This window comes from Diabrotica undecimpunctata, chromosome 9 (genome assembly GCF_040954645.1).
Source record: "Diabrotica undecimpunctata isolate CICGRU chromosome 9, icDiaUnde3, whole genome shotgun sequence".
In the NCBI taxonomy this organism is placed as follows: Eukaryota; Metazoa; Arthropoda; class Insecta; order Coleoptera; family Chrysomelidae; genus Diabrotica; species Diabrotica undecimpunctata.
Genome location: NC_092811.1, coordinates 33793332 through 33814204, shown reverse-complemented (window position 1 = coordinate 33814204; position 20873 = coordinate 33793332). Strand labels below are relative to the sequence as shown.

The 20873-nt window shown below is 33.9% G+C and overlaps 1 protein-coding gene across 2 annotated transcripts in view; it reads left to right on the top strand.

The window, feature by feature from the left end:
* Window positions 1-14637, top strand: part of LOC140449792 (probable multidrug resistance-associated protein lethal(2)03659) — an 83298-nt gene extending 68661 nt beyond the window's left edge. For both annotated transcript variants that reach the window (XM_072543145.1, XM_072543146.1), the window contains one exon: window positions 14056-14637. In XM_072543145.1, the coding sequence (XP_072399246.1) occupies window positions 14056-14523 (468 nt within the window). In that variant the 3' untranslated portion in view covers window positions 14524-14637. The remainder of the gene's footprint in view (window positions 1-14055) is intronic.
* Window positions 14638-20873: the final 6236 nt, after the last annotated feature.

The window sequence follows — 20873 nt, the reverse complement described above, 5'->3', positions numbered from 1 at the left end:
GGTTAATATAACCACTAAGATTTGACTTAGTGGTTATATTCTAATATATTTTTAAAGTAACTGCAGCTTAGTAATACTTACCCTAACCATTTTGGGTATCCTAGAGGCATAAACACCCTCCTCCAAATCTGGTTCTAATACTCATATCAAATAATTTGCAGCTTGTTTATTAAGCCGGAATTGCTGCCTAAATTGAGCATCACTTAGTGAAAAAGGATTTTGAGTATCTTGTAACATTCTTCTTATCCTCCGTTGTGAGCGTCGGATATCTATCCTCTCTAATTCCTCCATAACCAGCAAATGTTCGTAAAACGAAGCCATATTAATACTTTTTGCCTCAGTTTTCCTTGCAAGAATCAAAACACAACACCGCCTACCTAAACTGAACCTAAGTTCACTTCTCCCAGTCCAGCCAGTCATGTCAGATTAATTTCGACTCGAAATGAAATTTCAACCACTTTCTTGAAGTTGAAATTAATTTCGATTAATCGAAAATTAGTGACGTCGTTTGGTTAGTTCAGCTGAAATCCACAAGGCTCGCAAAGTCGCATTTCGACGTCGCCATATTAATTTCGACATGTTTTGAGTCGAAATCTCAATTAGAATCAGGACCCAGGATACTGATCGAAAGGATATTTCCTTATTTAATTATGGTAATGCGCTTTAGCGCCATCCTCTAAAAACTGCATAATTTTCCTCGTCTGCGAAATAACCTCGTCTGGTAACACGTTTTGTAAAAAGTATAAATAATTTTTACCGTTTAAATTATTTGAAAGAAATACTGGCCCTATTGGGTTATTATCCACAGTTACTGCCAAAACCTTGACTTTAAAATCTCTTTGGTGACGAGAGCCTTTTTTTGCGTGAGAGTTTTCTTTGGCCAAGATGTGCGTATTATGATGGTTTCTAATGCCATTTCTGTTAAAGGTAGCTTCGTCAGTAAACAAAAAATGATTAATAAAATTGACATTATGTGTGTTTTTCTTTCAAAACCAATTACAAAATCCCATTTTTTTAGAATAATCTTCATCCAGTATTTCTTAAATGGGTGTTAAGTGATAAGGATGAAACTTTCTTGAATCTTCTCCAAATCATCATGTGAGAAACATCTAATTGAGCCGCTACTACTATTATACTGCTTCCAGGTATTTCTTCAATTGCTTTCAATATCTCTTCATCGTTTGTATCTACTTTTGGTCGACCATTATTACCAACAAGTTGAGGTGGCAATTTGCCTGTCTCTCGTAAACGACGATCAATGTAAAGAAATAAACGAAATAAGCGTAGTTAGATTAGGATTTTTTTTTCTGCATAACACCTTGCTGCTGCTGCACTATTCACTTCCAAGGGGGTAAGAGAGGTTTATCACATTTTGAGAAAATTAAGGTTAAAGTTTAAATTTTATGATAAATCCTAGGCAGGTTTCTCTATTTAAATTTTTATATTTTCAAACTATATGGGACTTTGTTTATCTATTTACCAAATTTAAAAAAATATCAAGAATAGTATGTTCGCTACAAATTGAATCTTTTATAAGGTACAGCACTTATCCCCCTTGTCATATGAAAAAAAGGTTAATGGTAATAAAAACCAGTTAGCTCGGATAACAATATATTTTACAAAAAAAGTATGGTTTAAGATTCATCGTCTGTATAAAATATGTTGTCTTACTGTTCAATGTCATTGTTGTCGGCAACTTGCTTTTTCTTCTTCCAATTCTCCGGCTGAGTTGCTGTCAGTTCTTTATAGAGGTTATGATAAATTGGCGGTATAAAATCCAAGAGATTTTGAAGATCTTTGATTGATTGGATTTTGTTGCCTGGTTTTTCTTTTAAGGTCTGGAAATATTTCAGAACTTGGTAGTCTGCCCTTTGTTGGAGGTCTTAGGCTTCTTTTGTCAAACAGAACATCGGTACCAAACGCTGTTTTGTACAGTAAGGTAAAAGAATCCTTCTTTTCAAGGCAAAACCATACCATTTGAAACAAGTAATTTATTAAGTGGTTCTTCTACGGAGATAAAATTATCTGCAATATCGACAACAAGAAAGTTGCTACTGGCTTTTGACACAACTTTTCGCTAGTGCTCTGGAACAAACACCTGAGCTTCACTTGTTCTTTTGGCATTTTCAATGGCAAAATCCTGGTCGCATTCTATAAAAGAATGATCTGCCACAAAAAATGGTGATCTACGGACTCTATAGAGGTTTTGGCTACGACAAGACCAAAATCGTATGATCACAGCACTCTTATTCTGCCCTCCACAATTATCGCTAAATATGATAATATTCTTAACAGTGGAAGGTAACATTTCAATATATTTAAGTAAGCAGGATGTCACTTCCTTGCAACTTCGACCACCCTGCCCCTCATGCCACATAATCATTGTGGCCTTACCACTTTTTAAGTCGTGGACACAAAAATTGTAAGTCCACAACTGCCTGCTGTAAAACACGTTACTGTAAGTGAGGTGTGGGGTTGGAAGAGTTTTTTCTAAATCAAAGTATACCACTGCTGACGTTACGTCATCCTTTAAACGAGTTATAGCTTCAGTTTTTAATGTTTTAGCAGCTTCAGCTTACCTGAGATGCAGCTCCTTTTCAACTTTATATGTAATAAAACCATCTGTTGCATTATTAATCACATTTTCCAGTCGATCACATGTTGTGCAAGTATCAGTGTGAGGTTGTTTAAATTTAATATTGAAATGGTGATTAAAAGTATATCTGTAAATGAATCTGTCACCGGTTCAGTGTTTCTCTTTTCGCAAAATTCTTTATATAGATAGGTATAGATCAATAATTTTCCTACTATTCAAATTTGACGAAAAGTATTTTTGAGTTAGGTAACGAGCTCTCGTGTAGTGACTGACATATTTTTTTTAAAAGTGTTAATGTCTTCTTTCACTAGATCAATTTTTTTCTGTGGGATTTTGTTTCCAGGCTGTTTCTGTCCTCGTTGATCTTTTGGTGCCATACAAGAAGTTTTTTCTTTCTTTACTACCACATTATCAATTATTTTGTTTGATTCACCGAGAGTGTATCGAAAAAACGCTTTGCACACCCTTTTAGCAGATAGAACATACTCTGCAGTTACCTTTCTCCTTTTCACTGTATCTACTTTACTTTTTCTTATAGGATCTTAACAAATTGCAGAAAACAAAAAAGATGTTTGTAAGTCATAGTCATTTCCCAGTTTCCAGTACTCATCAAATATCTTCTAACGCTTTGTTTCAGAAATTTTTACACAGCACTAAAATCTGCACTTGTGATCATACTTCTTTAATGTTCTAGCTGCTTGAAATTATTTCATAGTACCCATATATTTTAGTAAGTTAATGTGTTGTAGAGATGTCTCGAGCAGTATTTTATAAAAATTGTGTATTCTTACCAGCATCCAAAGCAGCTGAAGTAGATGGGCCTTTTCCTTTCATTTTCGTCCACATCATTACCAGATTCATAAGTGTTATCTTTTTCGCTATCTGAAAATAACCAGAAAGTTTAGTTATTCTAAAGATTATAGACCTCCCGTCTAAATAACAAAAACAGATTCTCTTTTTAAGGATACATTAGCGAGTAAGTATAAAAATTCATTTCATTTAAATTGCTGTTGCCGACAACAACTAAAACATAACTCCTTCAACTACTATTTATACCTTATATTTAGTAGGCAAAAAAAGAATATAACACAAAAAAAATTTAACATTTAACTCCATATACTATACTTTGATAAATATTTTTAACACAAAATACTTATTAACTATCAAAAAACTACTTTTTCAGAAATTACCATCAGAGTAGATTTTATGTTCGGCAGTATAAGCATCTGTATTCATTTCTAAACAGTTAACTACCTGTTGCTATTTAAAATAATGACACGGTATTTTCAATTATGCTATATAGTACACTGAAAATACTAAAAAACACTGTTTTGCTCTGAAAACTGTAATCAAACCAACCAGACCACACAAACACAAAAATGTGGCGCTAACAATAATAGCGCTGTTAGGTTGGATGATAACGAAGATAAATACTACACATATCTCCCTTAGTTTCTAAAAATGTGTCTACCTCTATTGGCTTCCAAAGAAAACACATAATTTAGGAGTAGTTAAATTTTGTACCGCTAGATTGCGACAACCGTTAGAGATTCATTTATATCCCTATGTCACATAATTTTCTTATATTTAAACTACACGATTCTACACTTAGCTGAAAAACTTCAAAAATATTACTTATCCCCCTTGGCCTCTCGATGCCTCAATTGCCAAATTACCAATAATGATCTAAAACTCTAATTTAGCCTGCTCAAACTTACACAGAATTAATTGCGTATTATCTGCCATTTCTGAAAACGTGTACACCATTGTAATAGAAAATTTAGTCTTTCAAAATAATCTTAAATGCACAATAATTTGGAATATTTATTACTGACAATATGTATTGTTGCTGCTATCACACAATACATCATCCAACAAGAAGCGAAAGCTTTGTCGGTACCTTTAATGTTCCTAGGACAGAAATTTCGGAGTGACAATGACAGTTAAATAACTTAGTACACTAAGAAAACGTACTAGCGTAGTAAAATTATAGTTACACTGAGAAACAAAATAATCATTAAAACTAATGTTTTTTTAGTAGATCTGTTTTGTATGAATTTTATTTTTTTCTTTAAAATTTAATACAATCCATATATCAATTCTATACTGATAAATCAAAAGGTCTTAAGTCAAAAATATCGATTTTTTTTTTAAACAAACAAATTAACGTACTAAAAGTATTTTAGTACGTTAAAATACCGATAAAAAGCGATTGAATTTGAGTGATAATTTTAAAATATAGATGGAAATCAGTCGATTTGTACTACTTTTATTAATATAGGTATTAAAGTATGTACCTAATATGTATACAAAATATGTATAACAGTATTATTCTTTTTTTACTATTACACAACACACATGGAACAACACTTCTCAATACGTAAACAAACGTCAGTTTTTATAGGTTGACAGATAAAATATTTAAAACATGGCGTATCTCACAGAAACTTGGATTGAGAAAAGCCCTTTGTTTCGCTTCTTGTTGGCTGATTATTATTATTTAATACATAGTAACCATAGCAACAAGTGTTAAACAGCCGACTAGAGAATTTTTAAAACATAATAAAAAAGTAGCTGCAAAAAAGTTTTTTCCGTCGATTTATGATCAATTTTAACACCCTCAAAATCATTGATTAATGACCCCTATTAATGAATGATTTTCTATTAATGAACGATTTCATTATAGGCAACACAACATACATTGCTTGCATAAATTAATTAAATGCTCTATGATTGACAGTGACCTGTGGTGTAGGCAACCAAACATATACCTATTTATAATCCCACTAAAAAAATTAATTTAAAATGAAGTAGCCGCTGTTAGTACTATCTGTCATTGTATGTCATTATTTACTTTATTGTTTAAAATTCTGTGTATTTGAAAAATCAAAGGATGGATATTGACGAAGAGTTTAATTTAACTCCACCAGAATTTAACTTCTTTTATCACAGAATTTACAGAGGTCCAAGAAGACTTAAATATAAATTTGTCAAAATGCTATACAGCCGATAATCATTTATCAATATCTTCCTTTAATTTCAGTAATTGTACCATTTCGAATATTAATGTTTACTATAATAAAACTACCACTAAGGAAACTTTGAATAAAGTCAATGAAAGCTGAAAAATTGTTGTTTATCGTTAAGTAAATAAATATTTAAACTAAGATATCTTTATTTCTGAAAAGTACGGTCGACGAAAAAGTTTTGTAACGAACTCGTGAATTAAAATGGCGATTAACAATCTCGAACATTTACGCGCTCGCTTCGCTCACGTGCTAAAATATCTCAATTGTTAATCGCCCTTATTAATACACTTGTTGGTTAAATAACTATTAAAACATTGTGTTTAACTAATTGTACTACAATAATAATTTAATTGGAACGTATACATTTGGGGGGAGGGGGGGTTAAGGGAACAAAACCCCCATAAAATTTTTATGGGGTGTACAAATTTCACTGTTATTTGTTTAAAGATATTCCTGCCATAAGAAAGCCACATATCCATTTTCAATATAAAATCTCTAACAGTTTTTGATATATTGAAAAAAATCAATTTTCATTTTGTAACTTCAAAGGGTTGCCACTTTTTTTATGCGCAAATTTGTACTAAGGTAAGTTGGGTTCAATCGAACTATGTTTACCTTTTTGTTACACCCTGTATATTTCCTTATCTTTTATTTGTTTCGGGTTTATTTTTTTACATTTTTTCTAAATTAGTAACATAATTCATCAGCAAATATAAGTACAAATTTAACTTAACACTAAATGTTAATCGGTAGCCATAAATTTACAACTTATATTTACATAATTTTACGTGTTTATAGATACGATGCCGAATTATTGTAATAGATTACTTCTTTTAGTACAAGTAAAAATTTAATTTAATTAACAAACTTTATTTCTACTTTTTGGATTTTTCAAAGTGAGCTGCAAAAAGCCATCTTCAAACTAGATATTTATGGATCTTCTTCTTTCAGTACCCTGTCCGATTATCGAACGTTGGCGATCATATTGGCAATAATAACTTTGTTTACTGCGACTCTAAATAAATTAGCGGTGTTCTTTTGATACCATTCTCAGAGATTTCGGAGCAAGGATGTTCTTCTTCGGCCTGGGCCTCTCCTTCCGGCGATCTTACCCTGTGATATGAGGTGTAGAAGGTTTTCTAGGGCAATTTTTGGGAGTCTATTTTCATCCATTCGTCTTACATGATTGTACCACATCCTTTTACGCTGCCTTCTCCATCTTACAATATCTTGAATTTTGCACTGCTCTCTGACGAATGTATTTCTCACCCTGTCTCTTCTTGTTTTGCCCAATATTGTTCTTAGGGTTTTCATTTCGGCAACCCTTAGCATCTGTTTCGTTTTGTTGGTATCTTCGCGCACTTCTATGCCATATGTCATGATCGGTCGTATGCAAGTTTTGTAGATTCTAATTTTACTATCTGTGCGCATATACGGATTTGACCAGACTATCTCCCGCAGACATCCCGACAATGCGGATGCTTTGTTGATCTGATTCCTTAGGTCCTTTACTGGGTCTTGTGTGCTTGATATATCTATGCCCAGATATCTGAATTGCATCACCTGTTCTATGGGGTTGTTCTCAACCACTAACTTACATCTGAGCGGATCTTTTGCTATTGTCATACATTTAGTTTTGTTGGTAGAAATGGTCATATTTAGTTGCCGGCTTATTTGAAAGAACTGAAAGAGCTGTCTCTGAAGATCATCTTCTAATTCGGCAATAATTGCTACATCATCTGCGTAACACACCATACCAATTCTTTTGTTGTCCATTCTGTATCCAAGATTGATAGATGTTACTTTCTTTATAATTTTGCCCATGAGTAGGTTAAACAAGAAGGGACTTAAACGGTCGCCTTGTCTAATTCCTTCTGGTATTGCAATATTTTCAGTGAATTGTTCTACAGCTTTGTACAGCTTTGGTTACATTGTTGTTATTTAGGTTATGGACTATCTTTGTGATGTTGGTCGGTGTTTTGTTTTCTATTAATATATTTAGAATGTCGCCCAGGTGAACCCTATCAAATGCCTTTGTCAGATCAATGAAGCAAATATACGCTGGCATGCCAAACTCTATTGTTTTTTTTTATTTGTTTTATTATGAATACTGCATCTGTTATAGTCCGCCTCTTGTAAAACCTCTTATAATACCATACAGCAATGTGGAGAATATGTAGCTGCGTATCAATTTGATTTTAATATCCTGTTTATAAGTCGTTGCAGGTCTTCTTCATTGGAGGCAATAAGTACCGTGTCATCTGCATATATGAGATTGTTGACATTAATTCCGTTGATTTTAATGCCTGTATCTTTAACTAAGGTTTCTTTGAAAATATATTCGAAGTAGATATTAAAAAGAAGAGTGCGATAGAATACATCCTTGTCTTACTCCACGTCGTATTTCCACTGCTTCCGTCGTGTTTTGTCCAATTCGTATGTTTGCACATTGATGCCAATACAAATTTTTGATAATACGGAGATCTTGGTCATCAATTTCAACCTGTTGCAAGACACCTATAAGTTTGTCATGGTTTACTCGGTCATAGGCCTTTTCGAAGTCGATGAAATACATATATTATACTGATTGTTCTATATCCCTACATCTTTGAACTATGATCTGCAAACTGAACTGCTTCTCTGGTTCCGAGGTTGTTTCTGAACCCAAATTGTGTTTCACTTAGTTGTACTTCTATTTTGTTGTAAATTCTCGAGTGCAGTATTCTTAGGAAAATTTTTAGTACATGACTCATCAGACTGATAGTGCGATGATCGCCACACTGTTTGGCATTTATTTTTTTCGGTATCATTACAAATGTTGACAGTAACCAGTCTGTTGGTATATGCCCTGTTTCGTATACTTTATTGAAGAGGCTTGGAAGAGAATGTTTACCCTTATCGTCGAGTAGTTTGATTATTTTGTTTAAAATTTCATCTGGACCGGTTGCTTTCCTATTCATCAAATGTTATGTTTGGACCAGTCGATATATTTTCGATTTGAATTTCTGTTCTATCGTCATCAAACAGCTTCTTAATATATTTTTTCCACCTCTCTAATCTGTCTTGTTCCTTGACTATAATATTTCCTTGTTTATAAAGCAAACTACTTGCAGTTGATCTATTTATTCTTTCTTAGTTATTTCTTCCATCTTTTTTATTTTATTGTATTCTTCGGTGTTTTTATTTTTCTGTTTTCGTCTGAATTCCATTAGTCCCAATATTTCATCAGTCATCCATTGTTGTTTGCGCGTATTAATAGTTTTATACTTTTAGTTGTTTCTTGCATAATGGTTTTGACATGATTCCATTGGTTTTGGATGTTATGTGTTTCTTCCAATTTTTCGAACTTCGTTTCTATCTCGTGTGTAATTTCATGACTATTATTTCGAATACAGTTTATTCGGTTAGTCGGATTTTGGCGTTTTACTTTTTTAAGTTTGAGTTTTATGTCACTGATTAATTGTAACGATAAGACTACCAAAGAGAATTGAAATACTATTATAAAATAATACCTCAATCAATCATGGGAGCTTATCGTCTATGCTTCGCCTAGCTCAGTACCCCAAGTGTGAGTTCGTCTTGTCTTAAAGTAGGAATCAATCATGAACTTTTAGCTGATAGCAAATAAAACAATTATTTAACTAATCATATTTATTAAAAATAGGAAACAATCAACCCTGCCAATGCTTTACAATGAATACAATGTGGATGATACCTATGGCATCGATATCATCAATGGGCTGCTTGTGTGGCCTCCCAATTAGACGGTTAAGTCTTCCAAAGTATGTTGTACAATATTAGAGTTGTTCCATATTATATTCTGAAATTTCCCATAAAATCTTCAATAGTCTTCTATACAGCCAATAAAACTTGAATTCGGAAAATAAATACAGCAAATAAACTAAAATATCAGAAACAGCTTGTATTAGAGACACATCAAAAAGGGTTTAATTTCCTTGCCATTTTACAAAATTACAATAAAACAAATAGCGGATGGCAAGGATAAAATGAAATATAATTATTATTACTTAATAAAATTCTTTGTTAAGATTCCTATATGCATATAACTGGAAACGTGGTTTCGAAAGAAGTGAGGTTACGAATATTGAAAATGTTGTCAGAATTATAGAATATAGATTACAATAAAAGTACTCAGCCCAAGAAAATGCTGTAGACCATAAAATGAAGCTTATAATAATTTTTGCCTTCTTTTATAAATTTTAGAAACAGGCAAAAAATTATATTCTCACTACGTTAGAAAAGTTTGTTGACAGAAAGTAGGGAGACTAAATGAAGTTAGCACAGATGACATAGGACCTATGCCTATGATGGAATTAGCTCTTGTGTCAACACAGAACAGAATATTTAGTCTACCGGACAGAGAGAGAGAAGCCAAAGATTTATTCTATCGGAAAGAAAGAAAAGAAAGACAGAGGGCGCCAACCACTTTTTGAAGAAAAAATAGTAAAAACTAAACTGGAGATAAAGAAATTAATAAATTAGTAAAGAAATGAAAATAAAATAATTATTTAAATACAAATTAATAAAGATGTGACATTTATAACGTTACATAATAAGTTATGATCTGAGGGGACATCGGCTCCAGGTAGTGATTTAGTTATTTTGATTGAATTTTGGTACCCCTCGGTAACTGTTATATAATCGATCTGATTTCTTATGATCTTTTCTTTATTATCTGCGGGTGACTTTCCAGTATATAAACGACGCTGGGTAGTTTGAATAATGTATTTGTCACACATGTTGAAGAGTTGCCAGAGACAGGGGCGAATGGAAGATTGTTCTGAAGAAGGCTTTGGCTTATAACCAGCTGTAATGCCACTGATTATGATGATGATTTGTCACACATAGATTGTTCCCTGTCATTACGTTGTCCAAAATTCCCTACAATGTTTTCTTGTCTACCTTTTCCTACTTTGGCATTGAAGTCCCCCATTATTATTGTAATATCTTTGTTTTTCAGATGACTCATTACCTTTATATTTATATCTACTGGTTTTGAGTTTAATTGCATCACGATGACTCTGTCCGAAATGTAACTTACAGATTTAATACAGCAAGAGACTTCTTTATGTACAATGTATGCGACGCCATTCCGGTGGTTAGTGCCTTCTTCTTCGGAATAGAATACATCGTGGTCGTCTATGCTACATTTACCAGTCCCCGGCAACCGCATTTTGCTTATTATAAGAACTGGTATATTGAGCCTTATCATCTCACGTGTGGTGTTTGGTATCTTACCGGACCCGTAGAGACTTATCACATTCCATGTACCTATTCTGATACCTAATTTTATTCTTATTTCTTTTCCATTATCCATATCCATATCCATATTTATGGATAGTGAAATGTTTTTATTAACTTTTATTTACAATCTTTTAATTTATTATTTATTTTAATATTTATTTTAATATTTATTTATACTTATCTATAGTCTTACACTGATTTATTTTACACAATATTACAACAACAATTTATCTAGACTTAACAGTATAAATTTATTACCAAGACTAAACTCTAAAATTTAAATCTTCTTCTTCTTCAGATGCAAATCCACTAATGGATGTTAGCGATCACATTTTCCATTAATTGTCTATTTCTTGCAATATTTATCAGAGATTTTATGTCGTTAATCCCTGTCCATTGCCTTATGTTTCGGAGCCAGGACATTTTCTTGCATCCCATTCCTCTCTTGCCTTCAATTTTACCCTGGATTATGAGTTGGAGGAACTGGTATTTTTCATTTCGCATGATGTGACCTAGATACGCCGTTTTCCTTTTCTTGATGGTTTCGAAAAGTTGTCGTTCTTGGTTTATTCTTTTAAGGACATCTATATTTGTGATTTTCGCTGTCCATGGTATTTTTAGGATACGGCGATAGAGCCACATTTCGAAAGCTTCTAATCTGTTTATATCCGTCGTTTTGAGTGTCCAGCCCTCTACGCCATATAGCAGCACTGACCACACGTAGCACTTAGTAAACCTTAGTCTCAGTTGAAGATCGAACTCTGAACAAGTCAGTACCTTCTTGAATTTTACGAAACCTTGTCGAGTTTGCTCAATGCGACATTTTACTTCCCTGTCCGATGCCCAGTCTTCAAAAAGCCACGATCCCAGGTATTTAAATTTACTCACTCTTTCAATGGACTTAGTATTCAGTGTTATGGTGGAGTTTTCAAGTGCATCCAAGTTTCTGGAGATGATCATAAATTTGGTTTTTTTGGTATTAATCTCTAATCCCATTCGCTTACTGTATTCTCTGATTATAGTGACAAGTTGTTGAAGATCGACTATGTTGTCACAAATTAAGACACTATCATCAGCATATCGTATGTTGTTGATCAATACTCCATTCACTTTGATTCCCATCTTTGCATCCTCCAAAGACTCTTGAAATATGGCTTCCGAATAAATGTAAAATAAAAGAGGGGAAAGCACACATCCCTGTCGAACGCCCCTTCTTATATGTATGGGTTTGGATATAGAATTGTCTATTTTGAACTGTGCCGTTTGATGCCAGTACAAGTTTTCAATGCATCTTATGTCTTTTTGGTCTATATCAACTTTCTTGAGGATCTGCATTAACTTGTCTGTATTTATATATAAATTTATATATATATATATATATATATATATATTATAAATTCAAATCGTCTGTATTTATATATAAAGTAATTCGGTCCTGAAATTTTTTGAAGCCGACCCTGTACTTTCAGATTTATCCAACGGTTCTTTGTTGCTCGATTTATTCTATTCTCGAGCTGTAGAAATTAGTTTGAAGGTCTTTACCATTAGGGGCGAGGGGTCTAGAAAAATACCTGCAGACCTCGTATTGTCTGGAAGGTTATAGGTCATTTACTAGGTGGTTGGCATAACAATAGCCTGGTATTTAGTCCCTCCCACGTGAGGTTCTCGTGTGCCTTGGATTTACTTCAACTTGGATGTTGCTATGTATTTGATTGGTTATTCCTCTCCCTACGCACTAGTCGTTTCTGTATTATACTCGATTTTCTTTTTATTGGCCTCTGATTTTGCCATTCATCAACAGAGCTGCTTCCGCTGTCCGAGCTGCTCTCTTTCCCTTTTTTCTTTCTTAAGTTTTGTTTCCTTAGAATCTGCTCCCTTATTTTATTTTTACCGTTCTGACTGTTTTCTCCTTCCTCTTTCGTTTTTTCTCTTATCTTTCTTTCTTCATTACTCTTGGTTGGCGTCCAACTATAAACTTCACTTCAGTCATCAGGATCGGACGATGCCCTACTATCACCCGATTCCTATTCTTCCAACTACACATTCATCGGAAAACCACACCCACAGGAACCACCAAAGACTTTTAACCCCCTGCCTTAGCGAGATTGTCATCTCTCTTACATCATCTCTCTCTCATGCTGCAACAATTCGAGCGCCCCACCAAGCTGCTCGCCCGTTTTAGAACTTTGCTGCGAGTTCGTTCTCCTCTCGTTCTTTTGAAGAGAGCAACTCTCTGATAAATTTGTGGATTTGTGTTAAACCATTCATCTCTCATCATTTTCTCCACCATTTTTCTCATGTAATCAAACATTCTACAGTTACACTCTCTTTCGAACTTTCCTTTTTTATCCACCCAACGCTCGCACCTTAAAATGATATATGTCACAGTATCCGAACGATCATAGTAAAGGCACTGGTCGGTCTGTGTTCTCCTGAACCCGATCTTACTCATCTCTCCCTAAAATGTTCCAACCCCTACGATTATAAACCATTATGAACCCCGGGTCTCTCACCTGCCAACACAATGGAACACAGCCGATGACCACCTATCGAGCGGCAGTTGACATAGTTCTTTAAGCACATGCTACCTACCGCAGACTAGTTCTGTCCAAGCGTACCATGAGCCTCTTGGTACCTCAAGTTGGTATTTCTACTGCCCCACTGTAGACTTGAGCCAGGGAAAGGACGACACACTTCATAACACCCTGAAGCACCCTCCCCTTTCAGATTTATGTCTATCATCTCTCTGTTTTTTACTACAGTCTCTAAATACTAAAACCTCCGTAGGATTCTCCACCAGAGCAAGGTGAGAGTTCCACGTTGTCCCGCGCCGCCACCAGAGTCTTGAGAAATCACAACATGAAATTGATGGACCATTCTAATATACAAAGAAGATGATTTCTGTTGATAAATTATAAATTATGACCAACAAATTAAACTACTTCTTAAGAATTATCAATGGCTGGTTAATGCATTTAAAACATACATTCTAATTGAAAAAATTATTACAGAATTTGTTCAAATGTATGGATTGCTCTTTATAGAGATTATTTTAAAAATCAAGGTTTATTGAATTTGTTGTATATAATAAACAATGCCCTTATTTTCCTGTCTGCGAAAAGTTGTAAAACGAAATAAACCTTTTAATACTTAATATATTTTTAGGTCCTCTGGAACGCTTTGGAAGAAGTAGAACTAAAACATGCAGTTGACGAGTTACCTTCAGCTTTGGACAGCAAAATGGCAGAAGGAGGTTCGAACTTCAGTGTTGGCCAAAGACAATTGGTGTGTCTAGCAAGAGCTATAATAAGAAACAACAAAATTCTCGTTTTAGATGAAGCCACAGCAAACGTAGATCCTCACACTGATGGTCTAATCCAAAAAACAATTCGACAAAAGTTCGCTGAGTGCACAGTACTGACTATTGCTCATAGATTGCACACTATTATGGATTGTGATAAGGTTTTGGTGATGGATGCTGGTAAAAATGTCGAATTCGACCACCCTCACGATCTCCTTCAAGACACCAAAGGAATCTTTTACTCGTTGGTGATGAAAACTGGAAAAGCCACTGCGAAGAATTTAATAGCAGTAGCAGAGCAAAGTAAAAAAGAAAAGAGCCAGAAGGTTTAGTGAATATAATTTAAGCTTTAATAAAACGAATAGTTTATAGTTAGGTTGTTGAAAATTTTATTTATTTTATTAAAATTTTAAATAAAAAAATGTTTATTATAACTTTACACTCTAGATTTTAACCAATTCGCTGCTAATGATGTTTGTTTTTGTTACTCTCCTAAACTCACCAACACGCATGGCAAGCGCGGCGTTTTAAATTGCCATTTTCCCTAGAAGAATGAAATGTCAGATAATAAAACTAGATTACCCCAGGTGAGTAGGATTCAAAACCCAGAATCTCACACTGATCTATCAGTGTGTCCCACGGATTCTGGGGGGACAAAGTTCTGACAAAACCTGACAAAAACACAAAGCGATTTACGATGAAAGTTGCAACGCTTAACGCTAGATCCTTGATGTAGGAAGACAGATTGCTGGAATTGGAAAACAAGCTACAAAATGTTAAATGGGACGTAGTCGGACTCAGTGAAGTAAGAAGACGAGGAGAGTCTCTCGAAACACTAAACTCGGGTCATCTGTTTTATTATATGGGAAGTGAACACATGTCTGTAGGAGGAATAGGCATCATAATACACAAGAAACTCTCCCAAAATGTGGTTTTAGTAAAAGCAATATCTCAGAGAGTAATATATATATATATATATATATATATATATATATATATATATATATATATATATATATATATATATATATATATATATATATATATATATATATAAATATGCAATTAAATAAAAGATGTATCGTTAAGTTCATCTAAGTCTACGCACCAACATCAACCCATCCTGACGAAGAGGTAGAACAATTTTACGAAGATGTGCACAGGGTCATAAGAGAGAACAATGCTCATTACACTGTCATAGGTGGTGATTTCAACGCAAAAATGGGAACACTGGAATTTAACTTCCTGTGGAATAAACCAGGAGTTCTCAACGTCCTCACGTACAGTAATCACGTACAATTTTATGTAATTTACAAATATCGTTTGCTAATAATTTTACATAATACTATACATTATTTGTTTCTAATAGTAACTTATCAACTTTTATCAGTTTAAAATAATTCCGGTAATTTCTACTAACTGCCAAATTTAAAATATTATTTATGTCCCTGCGGTGCTAATTACTGACATAATGTGTAAGGCATTTGTAATTTTGGTTGATATCAACTGCAAATACTTTCTTCTAAGTTATTCAGTAATTAAAAAGCAATTAGAGTAATTCTTGTACAGAATATGTTTTAAAGCTTGATACATCCAGGGCCTTAATTAGTCCTTATTTGTTCTTCGGAACACGTAAACATATTCGAGTTACGATTATTTGTACCATCTTGGATGTACTGTTACTGTTTTGTTATTGTTATTATTTGTTGGTGGCTGTTGTTGTTATTTTCTGTTGTTGGCTATTGTTATATTTGACGCCGAATTTTTACCGCAAAATGGAGGAAATTGTTCAATGAAAACTTTGAAACTCTGAAACTTTCAGAGAAGCAGATACTAATGAATATTATTAATTATCATTTTAATCAGGATAACAACGATTCTGTATCAAGTGTAATTAGGAAAGTGTCAGAAATGAGTCGCGTTTGGGAAAAAACTCTGTTTCGCATACGACAGGAATATTCATCACCTGCTGGATTACAATCTCCAAAGAGCAGGGCCAAGAAGCGAAAGGTTGGTAATTCTCGTGACAACAAGTACGATGAAGGTGTCAGGAGTCAAATTCGTAGAATAGTTCATCAATTTTTTCGTGACAACATACCACCAACAATAAACACCATATTAGTTGTAAATGTCGAAGAAACTTTGCCCAACTTTTCACGGGGCACGCTACATCGCTTGTTAAGTGATATGGATTTTGTGTTTATAAAACGTGGCAGAAATTTAATTTTGATTGAAAACCCAGATGGCATCTCTCGTCTCATTAAATCTCGTGGCATCATCGTTATTTACGCGCAATTCGTAAATACCGTATTCGTAAATACCGATACAACATAGTGTATTTGGATGAATCATGGGTAAATATCGGGCACAGTGTGAAAAAATAATGGGTTGATAAAACAATTACATCTCATCGCGATGCTTTTGTTCGTGGTCTGACAACAGGATTAAAAGCTCCAACAGCTCGTGGTGCACGGTTCGTTTTATTGCACGCAGGATCTACCAGTGAATTTGTTGATGGAGCAGAGCTCACGTTTTTGGCAAAGAAAAATACTCAGGACTGCCACGACGAAATGGATAGACCGATCTTCGATGTTTGGTTCGAAAATAACTTAATGTTAAATTTGCCAGAAAAAACTGTTATGGTAATGGACAATGATTTCTATCACAGCAGAAAGTCAGAACAAATTCCCAACAGTTCAACACTAAAAAAAGATATTTAAGAATGGCTTCTGTCAAAGGACCTATTTTTTTAAGAAGATTACCTAAAATGCGAATTACATGATGCAGTCAAGGCCTTCAAAGCAAAATATGACAGGTACATAATAGAAGATATTGCCAAAAAGCACAATGTGAAGATTCTGAGGCTCCCTATCACTGTAAACTCAATCCCATCGAAATGGTTTGGAGTGAAGTTAAAAGGTATATAGCTGGACGCAACGCGAATTTTAAAGAAGTCGAAGTGCGAAATTTAATTACAGCAGCGTACCAGGTCATTACGCCAGAAAAATGGAAAAACTACGTAAACCACGTAATAGCAACAGAAAAAAAAATGTAGGAAATTGACAATTTGTTGGATGATATCGAACCAATTAATATAAATATAAATAATGGAGATAGTGATGACAGTGACGATAATAATGATGATGATAGTGAAGCAGAAACTAAATGTGACTACGATTGACAGAAAAAGGAACTAAATATAAGGATGTACAATTACGATTACTTACACACGAAATTAAATACAATGACTTCTTTTATTTTCAACTTATTTATTAGTTTTATTTTCGGATATTTCTACGTTTTGTTACTGCCAACATATACAGTGCGGTTTTTTATCCCTTCCCTCCTTAAACTTTGAACGGAACAATACATAAATAAAATGTTTCTTTATGTTTTAGTTTTAATTTAATCGATTTTATTTAAATCTATAAACAAACGGTTTGTATCTCTAGCACATACTGTAGAATTAAAAACAAACTGCTTGTGTGACAAAAATAAAAGTCATTTTTTAATTTTTATTTTATTTTAATTTAACCCAAGTATATTGTAGCAAATATTATTTATATTTGAGATACATTGACAGAAGGAAGCCAGGCAGGGTCGTTAGTGGGCATTAGTACTTAAGCTACCCTCAACATAAAAGATGGATTAGGCTAAGTAGTCAGAAGTGACGTTTATTTTAATACAAGTTTGCAAAGAAGTATGGCATAGATGTTGTTCATTTACCCTGTACAGACTAGTCATTTTGATACAATCTATAGAGTATATGCCACCATCCGACCACACTAAGCGATAGCACAGTATATTGCTAATACTGTGGCCATAGCCTACAATGCGAGTGATACTCGATATTCGGCACCTTAGAATCTGTTATCTACACGCATTTATTTTTAATTGGAACCGTGAAATGTGAAAATGTTTATTTACACGAAAGTGTAGATCTATTTGATAATACTTTCGAAAATAGACCCATACTTTGATGACAAGCAATTGCACATATTTTAAAAAGTCTTGAAACACATTATGGTTTACAAAATTGTACAAAATGCCACAAAATAAAAGAGATGTCCCTGAAAAGACGACAGGAAATCGAAAATCGAGATGAAAGTATTTGTGCTACCATTAAAGTGGATAACCTTAGAACCACTAGAAGTATTGCCGAGGAGTTGGATGTCTCAAATACCACAATTAATAAAGTTTTAAAACAATATGGCTTTAAGAGTTTTAAATATTTGGAAACACAGGAGTTATTTTCCGGAGATCAATTTCGTAAAATGGAGTTTTGTGACGCTGCAATAAATGAATCTCACGAAGATGAGAACTTTATGAAAAATATCCTTTTTACCGATGAATCTTCATTTTCATTACGGGGTATTGGTCTTCCAGAACGCGGTATTGGTCTCAGGATAATGAACATCTAAGTATTATACACCAGACCCAATGCCATCAAAAACTTCATGTGTGGACCGGCATTTTAGATGACCATGTAATTGCTCCATTTTTCATTGAGGGAGTTCTGAATTCAGCTAAATGTCTTGATCCATTACAGAATAACATTATACCAGCTATTCAGAATCTCCCACAAGTACATTTATATGATATCTGGTATCAACAGTATGGCTATTCCGTTAATTAAATGGCCTGCGAGATCTCCCGATTTGGCTACAATGAATTTCTTTTTCTGGAGACATATAAGCCACCATATATGGCAACGATCTAGAGAGGGCACTTAATCTAGTTGATTTAGAAAATAAAATAAGATATGCGTGTGCTACGACTACGCCACAACAGCGTGCAAACTTAAGACAAGCATTTTATAATAGAGTAGGTTATTGTCTTACAAAAGAAGGTGGTATATTTGAACCTTTTATTTAGTTTACTATTGTATTGTTTGTATTTCAATCTCTTTAAATGAATTATTTATTTGTGTTTAACTACTTTTAGAATAATACATTTTTGTTTTTCGGTGACCATATCACACAATAAAATTTTTCGAAGGTTTTAACTGCATTGCAATAACTTTAAATTATTTACGTAGATTTACATAGGTAGCAGAATTAACTCCCTCGATGCACGCCCAATAGAGTCTTAATTGATAACAAAAGTTTAAAGTTTAAACGTCTGCGTTCTTGACGATAGCAGTGGGCGTGAGAAAGCGCAGTTGCCACATTTACCTCAAGGTATATTACCTATGTCCAGCCGAAAGATTTACGTACTAAATATCTAATAAGCATGGCAAAAATAGAAGAAGGTACAATACAAGAATGGTATAGTTTTTCAAATCGAAGAAATCAAGAGGATATTTTCTTTTTAAGGGTGAAAGGTAATTAATCTTAAAAAATGGGGAATTAAACATTCTGAGGATCATTCTGACTTTATTTTCACCAGCTACAGGTAAGAACTGCATCGAATTATAACCAACTTTTGTTAGCCAAAACGAATTCAATAATAAACTGCGTTAGGCTTTCACGGCCATCGTCTAACTTGTTAAACTGTTTGTTCGGGCTGTTAGGCCGTTGTTTTCTGAGATTATTCGATTATTATTTCTCGACGTTTCGCCAACACTAGGGGTTGGCATCTTCTGGAGATGTTACTGCTTCGCTTGTAACCTGAAAAGTCATTTTCCGGTTACATCTCCAGAAGATGCCAACCCCTAGTGTTGGCGAAACGTCGAGAACTAATCTCAGAAGACAACGGCCTAACAGTCCGAACAAACAGTTTAACAAGAATTCAATAATATTTTGTACATAGGGTAACGGGTATAGTTCTTGGCCGGTCACTAGTGATTGGTCACTTTCACAAAAATCCGAAATATTAAGATTTTCAGAAACTATAACGAAATAAATTTATTTGTATTTAAATTTGGCAACATTGCTGTATATTTGGTCTAGCTATCATCTCTCTCAGTTAATATTATCTAGTTGTTACGGCGTGTGTTGTTCGAAGCTTAACAGGTGATCCAGTTTTAACAGTTTTTTAAAGAATTTGTTAAGGAAGGCTATTCACGAGGTGAGTTATCTTGGCTAATAGTATTATGTATCTGGCTATATTCATGTTTTATGGCGATTAAGTGGAGTACATCTTACATTATCAGTGGTTTTAATAGTAAGGTTATGAATTTTTGCCGGTAAATTTGAGTGGCCAAGCACTCTATCTTAAATATGTCCGTGTTATAATAATTGACCTACCGGCCAATTTCTGTACCTACTTGGAATTAAAATATTTATTATAATTTAGGTTTTTTTAGCCTAGTTTGGTCCAAGATAAGATATTTTAAGCATGTTTTCTTATTTTTTAAGGCAATAACCAGTGGTTGGCCGACTGCCAATCAGTAAACCACAGGGTGGCCAATAACTATAATGTGTAATAAGAATATATTTTTTGTCCGGATTCATATTCATAAAATTACAATTGTTTTAGTTGTTATACAATTAGTGCTAATGTGGGCATATTGAATCAAATTTTAAACGTCCGTATTGTAGCTAACATTATTACTATTAAATGATTTATATTTTTAGAATCAAAATGTCAAATATCCGGAAAGATTAAACGTATCACAAAAAATATACAGAACAAGATCTTCAGTCTGCTTTTCAGGCCATAGAAAATGGCATGAGCCAACGAAAAGCCGCTGAACAATTTAATGTGCCAAGAGCAACATTGCAGTTTAGAGCAAGTGGAA